At 38.5% G+C, this 11,213-nt stretch overlaps 1 protein-coding gene across 1 annotated transcript; it reads right to left on the bottom strand.

Moving 5' to 3' along the window:
• Positions 1-7,094: 7,094 nt before the first annotated feature.
• SCGB3A2 (secretoglobin family 3A member 2) lies at positions 7,095-10,564 on the bottom strand. The gene is made up of 3 exons (XM_025387813.1): positions 10,417-10,564; positions 7,626-7,828; positions 7,095-7,264 (listed from the first exon to the last, which is right to left on the bottom strand). Exons 1-3 carry the CDS (start codon positions 10,469-10,471, stop codon positions 7,241-7,243), a joined length of 282 nt encoding a protein of 93 aa, XP_025243598.1. The 5' UTR covers positions 10,472-10,564; the 3' UTR covers positions 7,095-7,240.
• Positions 10,565-11,213: the final 649 nt, after the last annotated feature.

The raw sequence follows: 11,213 nt of genomic DNA, 5'->3' as shown, positions 1-11,213 counted from the left end.
TAATTTTCTAAACTTATAATTGATGTACAAAAACTGCATGCATTTAAAGTATACACTTAAAGAATTTTAACATATGTATATACTCCCAAAACCACACAATTTAAATACTGAACAATCTTGGAGCTCACAAATAAATGGGCGATACAAATAATCATCAAATAATCCTACATAAACCTATAATTATGTTTTGAGAGACTTGCTAGGGAAGGAAGGAAGATGGTTCTCTTGGAAGCTGTCACAAATGTATAACAACTGGGTGAGGGAAAGTTCCTAAGACATATGCTGAGATCTCAAAAGAGAAATAATAAAGTGGTTGAATAGGACAAAATTCATAAGGCAAGGAAGGAAAAGAAGCATTTAGAGTAGAATGAATGGTATTTGCAGAAGTCCTGTGCCAGGTATATTGTGCTCTAGCCATGAAGGAAGGTCAAGGTGGCCGGAAAGCAAATGAGAGTTAGGGAATAAAGTAAGTCTTTCAGGACCTCATAGGTCATGGCCAGGATTTTATTCTTAAATCCAAGAACAATGGAAAGCCACCAAAGGGTTTTGAGCATTGGAACACATATGATCATTGTTGCATTTTTAAAAGATCAGTTGGCTGTTGTGCAGGCTAGATGGAGGGGTCCAGAGTAAAGCAGGAAGCCAGCCAAGAAGTTCTTAAGCAAAGGAGTGTCAATGCAGACAGAACCATGTGGGAGGATTCAAGAGGATATTAAGACATTAGGTTGACAGGACATGGTGGTTAGTTCAATATGACATGTCAGGGAGAGGGAAGTATCAGGAATGACTCCTAGGAGTCTGACTAATGCAAGTGGATATGCAGTGTTGCCGCTCAGTATATGGAGAACATTGGATACAAAACTTCCCAAGGCTTTCCTGGGCTCTTAGGATAAAAATGGTGCCATGACCATGACACCCAATGCATGGTTTGACCTTGGTTTGCATCCCTGTGCTCCTGCTCCCAGGGCTACAGCCACACAGGTAATGTTTCAGTTCTTTGAAGAAGCCAAGTTCTCCTTATCCTCAGGATATTTACACACTCAGTACCTTCCACACAGAATATTATTTGGTTAAGATGGGTCTTCCAACCTCAAGTCCCAACTTGGCATGTCCATAGAAATGACCTAAAATAAACAGGGAATCTCTTGTCATTATTACCTTTCTTAGGATCCTATTCTTTTCCTTTATTGTTACTATCATAACTTATAATTATCCTTTTACCCATGTTTATTTGTGTGGTTTCTTTTTTTTTTTTTTTTTTAAACGGAGTCTCGCTGTGTCGCCCAGGCTGGAGTGCAGTGGCATGATCTCGGCTCACTGCAAGCTCCGCCTCCCGGGTTCACGCCATTCTCCCGCCTCAGCCTCCCAAGTAGCTGAGACTACAGGCGCCCGCCACCACGCCCGGCTAGTTTTTTGTATTTTTAGTAGAGACGGGGTTTCACCATGTTAGCCAGGATAGTCTCGATCTCCTGACCTCATGATCCACCCGCCTCAGCCTCCCAAAGTGCTGGGATTACAGGCTTGAGCCACCACGCCCGGCCTATTTGTGTGGTTTCTATCTCTCCCTTTACATTGTAAAATCTATGGAGATATGGGTCATGACAATTTATTACTCTATGCTTCCTGTCCAGCAAAGATCCTGCAATCAATATTCAATAATTATTTGTTGAATCAAAAATATATAGAGGAAACAATGAATAACTAATAGCTATCACTGTTATTATGGTCATTGTCAGTATCAGAAAACAAGTTCTCATTTGATAATGAGACAGTTAATGACAGAACAAAGAATGCACCATTTAGCAATGCCTGAAATGAAGTTAGAGGTAGTTACTAGAAAGGGGGAGCATCAGATAGTTGCCATTTAGTTGTGAATCCCCAATGAAAAACTGAGTGCAATAGAAGGTGCTGATATTTCTTATTACCTACCTTGCAGATGTACAAAATGTTTTCCTTGATTTTGCTAATAACCTATGAGCGCCCTCTGCTGTCTTTAACCTGCCTCAGTAGCCTGAGAGTTCTTCATCTGGTTGCTTTTTAAAATAAAAAATAATGTAGCAAATAAATTGTACGTACCTGTCTGTTTGTATTGCCTGTCTTAGACATGAAACTCAGAAATCATATAATTCATACCTTGCATGGCTTGACCCTCCAGCACATAATAAAAAGGGATTTACAGCTAGCTCAGGGAGAACAACCATACCCTAGGCGTTGTCTTGGGTCCCTAATCCCATCTTTGGAAATGGCACTTCTCTGACCTCAGTCACCTGAGATACCAACTGTTCTTTCCAATTGAAATGTGTGACTAGTTATCAAAATTTTAGACATCATATAATTCTGGACCTTGCACTTCCACTTCAAGGATTTTTCTGAAGACATAAAGACAAAAATGTATGCAAATATATAATAACGCTTTATATAGTAACAAAAAATATTTAAAAATTAGATATTAGAAACAATATAATATACGTTATATAAATTAAATTAATATTCACATAGACAACAATTTAAGTAAGGCATGTGTCATTCATATATGCAATGTATCATTCATATATATTTTTAAATATTTAGAAAATGTCTTGAAAAAAGCATATCAAAAGGTGAACTGTGGTTTCCTCTAATTTGTGAAATTTATGGATGAAGAGAATGAAAGTTACATATATGCATACATGTAATTACAGTTATACATAATTATAGTTATATGTCATTATAGTTATGTATAATTTATGTTAATTATATTCCATATAATTATATGTGTATTATATATTTCTATATTCTGATTATCTTTAAAACAATTTTTAAACTTTTTAAGATAATTATAGATTCACATGAAGTTTTAAGAAATCATACAGAACAATCCAGCATATTTTCTACCAAGTTTCCTCCAGCGGTAGCATCTTGCAAAACTATGCTACTATATCAAAACCAGTATGCTGACGTTGATACAGGCAAGACACAGAACAATTCTGCCCCTATAAGGATCTCTCACACAGCCCTTATATAGCACACTCACTTCCCTCCTGCCCCCACCCTCTCCTTAACCCTTGGAAATTACAAATTTGTTCTTTATTTCTTTCATTTTGTCATTTTGAGAATGTTACATAAATAAAATTATACCGAATTTAACCTTTGGGGTTTGACTTTTTTTCACTTAGCATAATTCTCTAAGGATGCAGCAGATTACTGTGTATATAAATAGTTTGTTCTCCTTTTTTGTTGAAGAGTATTTCATTACAAAGATGTACAAAAGTTTATCCATTCATCCACTGAAGAACAACTGTGTTATTTCCAGTTCTTGGCTACTAAAAATAAAATTGTTATGACCATTTGTGTACAGGTTTTTGCATAAACATAAGTTTTTGTTTCTCTGGGATGAATGCCTAAGAGTACAATTACTGGATTTTATGGTAGTTGCATGTTTAGCTTTTTAAGAAAATGTCAAATTATTTTTTCACAGTGGCTGTACTGTTTTACTTTCACACCAGCAATGTGTGAGTGATCCAGTTTCTCTACATCCTCACCAGCATTTGGCGTTGTCACTTTTATGATAATGTTTATCATCAGTTTCTGCCTGGCTTCCCAAACATAATTTGTCCCTAAATTCCTTCTTAATCACTCTCTTTGATACACTCCTGGAAAAAAAACCTTCCAACCCAGTAAATCGCCAGATTGCTGTTATTACTTAGAGTAGAGTGGCAGAGAATTTTATCCCCAGTCTTTTCCATTTAATATCTTGGTGAAGGCGTAGACAGTCATCCTTCTCAAGTATGCAAAACACTGGGAGAGAGAGCAGAGTGGTTTAATAATATGACTGGTGGAACAAAATAAAGGGGCCAACCCAATCAGATACAACTTAACAGAAACAAACCCATTTATTCAACAGAACCAACACTGACTATCTTCAGGCTCTATGCAATGCGCTAAGGATACAGACATGTACATTAGAGTCACTACCCATTTAACTTCACAGTCTAGAAAAGAGCCTTTGAAATAAGTATGAAAACAAATATGTTTAAACTTATATTATTGTTAATGTGCCTGTTGATTTAATGTAGTGTCTGACTTTTTTTTTTTTCAATCAGCATTAAAAAACTATGGATGAGTTTGAAGTTGGCGAATAATTCCTGTATTTTAGGAAGGCTCCTTCTGTGTGTGTGGCTGAAGGATTAGAAGGGGACCTTTGGGAATACAAAGGTCACCTGAAAGATTAATTCAGTAGTTTGAAGAGAAATGGCAAGATCTGCGGCTGGGAACAGTGGCTCATGCTTCTAATCCCAGCACTCTGGGAAGCTGAGGCAGGAGGATCGCTTGAGCCAGGAGTTGAAGAGTAGGCCGGGCAACACGGCATCTAAAAAAAATACAAAAAACATTAGTCAGGCATGATGGTGTGTGCCTATAGTCCAAGAAAGAAAGAAAGAAAGAAAAAGAGAGAGAGAGAGAGAGGAAGGAAGGAAGGAAGGAAGGAAGGAAGGAAGGAAGGAAGGAAGGAAGGAAGGAAAGAAGGAAGGAAGGAAGGAAGGAAGGAAGGAAGGAAGGAAGGAAGGAAGGAAGGAAGGAAGGAAGGAAGGAAGGAGAAGGGGAAGGGAAGGAAAGGAAGGAAGGAAGGAAGGAAGGAAGGAAAGAACAAAGTTTTAAGAACAGTACTAGTGGTGATCATGAAAAATGTGTGCAGTAGATGTGAAAAGGGTTTATAATAAGAAGTCTTGCTTACCAATCAGCCAATGAGGCTGATGACAGGGAGTACTTAGGATTATTCCCAAGTCTCTGTCTCAGGCAACCATGAAAATGTCTGTGCTCTATAAACTGAATAGCAAATTAGAACATAGGAATGTGTTTTGAAAGAGACAATGAGTTCAGGTAAAAATGTGTTGAGTTGAACCTAAAAAAGAGCATCCCTCGGAGGTGTCCTATAGGTAACTGAATCTCTTCTTTTTTAAAAAAAGATCCAGACTGTAGCCATAGATTTTGGAGTTTCTAACATAAAGATTATATTGGCATCCATAGTAATACATAAGATTCCCCAGTAAAGTTTATACACAGAGTAAAAATAGAAGGGGAATTAAGTTTAGAATCTTTGGAGGTATCAACATTCAAGCGAAGTCAAAAATAGTAAGGGCCATTCAAAGAAACTGAAAAATAATGGTCAAATAGCAGAAAACTAAGGTAGGAGGAAACATGTCATATAATTCAATAGAAAATAAAAGTGCAAGTATGATAGAAGCATCTAAGATGACAATTACTTTGAAGTCATCAAGTAATGTGGTCAATTACATTACATTAATCACATTTGGCACAGCTCTTTCCTATACGGTAATTACACATCCCCTTCCTAAAGAAGTCAAACATGGTCAAATGACTTGCTCTGGCCAATTAAACATGATTGGAAGTCATATACTTCACTTTTAAGAAGAAGCTTTAAGAGCTGGCTCATGGTTCACCAAGTTCTCTTTCCCTACAAACATAATAAGTGAAATGCTGAAGATAGACTATTCATCAGCTCCGGTTATAGAATTCATAAAACATTGATCATAGCTACAGCCAACCAAAGATGGCCATATAGTATGAGGAACAAGTCAAACACTGTGCACATAAGCCACTGCGATTTGGGATTATTTGTTACTGCAGCTGGGCAACCTAATCTATCATTATAGACATAGATAAAATAAGGAAATAAAATAGAAAATTTCACGGAGTGAAAACTATTTTAGTTGCCAAAAAATGGAAGTCAAGCAATGGCAGGAAAAATAAGATAATATCCCTAGAGATAACATTTAACATCATCTTAGTCAAGAACCAATGAAGAAACAGAAATTACTCAAAGTACTTAGAATAGAAGGAATGTATTGCAAAGAATTGATTGAATAGACATTAGAAGAGCTAAAAAGTCAACTCGGTGATGGTGAGGCACCCAGAACCTGACAATAGGAGGAAGCCACTAACAACTTCAGTTAGAGAGAAAAAGAAAGGAGGTGATGTAACCAGAGCCCAGAGGCTGGACTCACCCAGCAAAAGCTGGAACCAAGGCAGGCCTATCTAGCAGGACCTGGAGCCTCAGACATGGTACAGTCATTTCCAGAGACTTCTCCCAAATACAGAGCCAGAAAGGGCCACACAATAGTTCTCCTCTTTTCCTACTTCCTATCTACTGCCTACACCTCCCAGGGGCAGAACCTAGCCCAAATGTCAGCTGATTTGGGAACCTGAGAAATGCAAGCTGCAGCAATCAGCATCACGTCTCCTATCCCCTCTCAACACAGAGCAGAGTAGAGCAGAGCAGGGGAAGGGTAGGAAATGGATCTGACAGCAAACAGTCCCAAGACTGGCACAGGCCAGGTCTGAAAGCCGAAGGTGGCAGATATTCTAGGTAGGAAGAAACTTGATTTTTCATTAAGGTGTAAGAATGTTAGAGGGAAAAGGATTTGGTTATCTGTTCAATGCGGCTGGAGTAGAGCTCATGTGAAGAAAGGAACGTAGATAAGAAGACTAGACGTGTAACCGAAGGCCAGATCATGAACAGCCTTGCATGCCATGCTCAGAAGCTTGAAATCTACTGTTTAGGCTGTCATGATATTACCAGAATAATTCCTTGGAAAGATAATTCTGTCATCATTGCAGATGACAGAGTAGAGGAAAGAAAAGATAGTTCCTCACCCATTTGCCTAAGGATAATGTAGTAAAGGCCTAACTTGGTGGAAGGATCAGTGAAAGCTATTGAGTGGCCATAGCTTAACTACAAACTTAATAAAAACTAGCATTCTAGTGAAACAGAAGCCAAACCAATTAAGTTAGTAAGATGCTAGTCTTATCAGGCAATATTTTGAAAATTATTTTTTCATTTTTTAAATGTAAACATTTATTTGGGCTGGGGAATAGGAAAGTGAAGGGTCTGGAAACACCGTGAGATAAAAAACAGTTGGGAAAAATAGAGATGTTTAATTTAGAGATAAGGAAAGGAAAAGGAATCATTGTGTCTTACTTAAGATTCCAGATTTTCTTTATAAAAACAGGCTCTCTTGAATTTATGAACCAAGGAAAAACTAATCTGGGTATGTCCTTCTGAATAGAGTCCCCAGAAATAAAAACAGGACTACTGAATCTATTCATTGCTTTATTTGTCCTTTTCACAGGTCACTACATTTTAGGGCATTTAGTCTATAATTGGTAGAATGCATTTCAGCCAGGGAAGATAGGAGCATCATCCTCCATCCCCATCCACCTTTGCTCTTTCTTTATCTTGACATCACACCAAGTGTGATAGCGCCTCCTGAAAGGCAGAAAGACAACAAAAATTAGAGCAGCTTACATGTAATTTGAACGTTTCGAAAAATATTCACTTTCAGTATCCTGTTGGCCACCATTTTACTGATGGGGAAACAAAAACTCAGAGTGATTACGTCTCGGCTAAATGATAATGTCACAACTATAACACATGTCACTGTCATTCAAAAACCCTTCCCAGAAATGTAGAAATCATATTTTTCCTGACATTCCACGACATGCAAACTTCCTATGAATGTAATCAGTAAAGTGGAAGTGCACATTTACAAGTGCCAAGAGGATGAGGTAGACATTCAGGGTGACTACGCCCTCCCCTCTGGCAGATTAGCCTCCCAAGCTGTGGTTACCAGCAGTTTCTTCACAGCTTCAGAAGCCTCTGGTCCCAGCTCATTCACACACTTCTTTAGCCCCTCCAGAAGGTGCTCAACAGAAATGCCCAGAGTTTTCAGAAGAAGCTTTAATGGATCCATAAGCTGAGGAATGTTGTCCAGAGGTAAAGGTACCAACTTGTCATCAGGAAGGGGCGCTTTGTTGAAGAGGAAGGCAGTAGCTGCAGGCAAAAGAGAAACCAGGTGAGACAGGCACATCCGGGCCCAGACTATGACCTCATAATCTTTCCCTGTGTCCATCAATAGGTCCATTCCAGATCCACTCATCTTACTTCCATTCAAAACTTCTGCCTCTGGCCCTGTGCACCTGCTGTTCCATCTCCCTAGAACTTTTTTTCCTCAGCTAGCTACATACCTTCCTTTCTCACATTGTTTGGTCTCTCTTCAAATGTTACCTCCTCGGAGAAACCTGCAATGGCCATTGTCACTCTCCATCACTTACTTTTTCTTACCATTTCCTAGAAAAACAACTCTTCATTTGCTATTTTTATTGTCCTTGTTGTCTCATTAGAATGGACGCTCCATGACAACAAGGAATGTATGTTTTGTTCACTACTGCACCCATGCCTAGAACTGACCCTGGCACAGAGTAAGCATTCAACAGATCCTCGTGATTGACTGAAGAGGATGGTATTTTGTATGTGGCTATCTCCACAGCTCACAGCTTTGAGGCTAAAGGAGAGATGCCATAGTGAATCTCCACATAAGGACAGGAATAGACCCAACCACAGCCCAGGAAACTGCTCCCAACCAGTTCAGCTCAAACACAATTGAGCACCAACTCTATGCTAGTCTGTGCAGATACATAGACAAATAGGACAAGGATGCCCATTCAGAGACTTCACACAGTCCAGTTGGCAATAAAGATCTGTGTATGCCACAGTGTAGCATGTGCTATGCTAACATGATGGACAAAGCTCTATGGAAACACAAGGAAGGGATGACTAATTCGAACATGAGAAAGTGCTGCAGGAATTTTCCAGAAGTGTTGTTAGAGTTATGTCTTGAGGCAAATGTCAGGATCATAAGGTAAAGAAGAGTGGAAGCATTTTAGAAACATGACCAATAAAAGCACGGAAATGTTAGGATGAAAGTGCATACACAGGATGGTGAGCCTTCTGCCCAGAAGGCTGGAGTGCAGATTTACAATAGGCTATGACCAAAGGATGGAAGATAAAGGGAGTGAGGCTGCAAAAGTTGAGTGAAGTCAGATTTTTTAAACTGTTGGATGTCACACAAAAGAGTTTGGATTTTTTTTCCTGAGGGCAGTGGGGTGCTATCAAGGCTTTTACATAGGAAAATTATATTTTTATATCTTTGGCTTTATAAAGATAACTTTCCCACAGAAGATGAATGGGGGGAAAAGTAGAGATTGAGGAAAATATGTATGATATATATTTTTACAAAAACATGTGCAGATATATAAATGTACACATGCATGTGAGCACACAGGTAAGAACACACATTCTCCTTCTGGCTAAGACCTGCCATAGTTTATTTTCCTTTGGAAACCTATTATTTCCCTATTCAAATTATTAAAATGGAGCCTGTACATCTTTTTTTTCTTTTTCCATTTTCTATTGCCTATTGTCCCTCCAAAATTCTCACCCAGAGGGGGTGATATTTATTTTCCCCACCTCCTTTCTGTGTCACTTTTGCCCATAGATACCTGTCCCTGGACACTAGGGAATAATGAAATATCCAAAACTGGTGAACTTACAAATTCCTGCAGAAATTCAATAAACATCACAAGTCAAAGTTGTCAGTGTAGGTGTGGGCAGCAATCAATTATTAATCTCCATACTTCTTATTTCAGATATTTTGGTAAATATCTTCTCTGTATGTATTTACAGCTTCCTGGGAGAAGGTCTTCAAAGCCTTTTAAAGTTCTCTCAATGAGCAGTGGCCGTCATGAAATCTTTTTTTCCCATGTACCCAAACTATCTTCCTGATAGTTATAATGATTCCCCCAACACCACCCCCCCAAAAGCAGTTCCCATTCTCCTCCAAGAAGCCAGCTTCTGTACCCTTACCTGAAAATTAAACTCATCACCCACCAATACACTTACAGAGTTCTATCTGGCTATCTCACAGTGCATTTACAGTAGTCTAGAATTAGAGTAACTTTGGTAGAAGCCTTATCTACCCTACCAGACTAGCACCTTAAGAACAATGTTTATGACTGATTCATGTCTAAATCTTCCAATGCATATCCAGTGCCCAAAAAATTGTAGCCTTTCAATAAATATCCACTGAGTGGATGAAAAGGTGAACGTAGCTATCTCAGGAGAACTAAGCTAGGAAGTTGGATAATTGGAGATGATAGCAAGAATGACTCCATATAGTTCAAAAGCACAAAATAAATTATAAAATCAAATTTTAACTCAAAATTGAGGAAAATAAGAAAAACTAATGGTGACCAATACCCAGCAGTGAAATGTGCTTTGTTGACCCTCTGTGGAAGTTGGCTAACTTCCTATGTAAGATGTATTAGAATACTTATATTGGGTTAGAGCTTAGATGGTGGGGATCTGAAATACTTTCCAACATCACCATTTTCTGTGATTCCAAAACTTCTTCCAAACCTGCAAATATGTGCAATTATTATGTGTCAGTTAAAAATAAAATAAAATAATAAAGTTCCTACCACCATATTCCACTGTCAGTGAGGCAAAGCTTACTGGTTGTGCTCTTATTAACGGAAAAGTAGATAAATATCATATATGCCTGATGTATTCCAGTTACTTACCAGAGTAACTACAAAGGCCAATGGTCACCAGCAGGAAGATAGTTACCAGCTTCATGACAGTTATCTGGTATATTTTTCAGGAGTTTAAAAATCAGAAAAATCTAGCAAAATCCACCAAGCCAGTGGTTCCACTTGCCATACAAAGTGTGATGGCTGCTTTTGCAAACACATGTATTTATATGCCCGTTGAAGACTTGAATTCTAGTCCCTACCACTTGACTCACACCCCCCCCAAATAAAGGGATAAAGGTTATGTTTTCTCACTAAACAATTTGGAGAGTTTTCCGCTTTGCCTTGTGTTCCCATGAAAAACAAAGCCCTACATTATAGCATTGTCAAGTACCTCTTGCATAAATCCTTGCACAGAAATAAAAGTGGAAGACAAAGAGCCCAAAGAATCCTTCTCCTGGAAGAACGTTGAAAAGAAGTGAAGAATTTATATTGGGATTAGAAGGAGTGTTTTCCTCTAGTTTTCTATATTTTCCTCCTCCAGTTTTCTATTCATTTAAAGTTTGGAGAATCACATTAGCTGATGAACTACCCGGTTGTGAAAGCAATCTGGAGGTCCCCTTGGCCCTGGTATAATACAGAGTCAGTTTAATGACATTTAGTGCCACATTTCTCTGGAACTCACCTGCCCCCAGCCCACTCACACATCTACTGTGTCAAGATTTTCACATCTCTGTTACCTTTTCCAGTGTCAGTTATTTTGAGTACGTTCAGAGCATGTCTGCTCTAAGCCTTTGAATAGAATAATAGGCTTAAGATCTAACATCAAAATGCCTTCTGAAAAACCT

This window comes from Theropithecus gelada, chromosome 6 (genome assembly GCF_003255815.1).
Source record: "Theropithecus gelada isolate Dixy chromosome 6, Tgel_1.0, whole genome shotgun sequence".
Lineage (NCBI taxonomy): Eukaryota > Metazoa > Chordata > Mammalia > Primates > Cercopithecidae > Theropithecus > Theropithecus gelada.
This window is presented reverse-complemented; position numbering and strand designations above follow the sequence as displayed.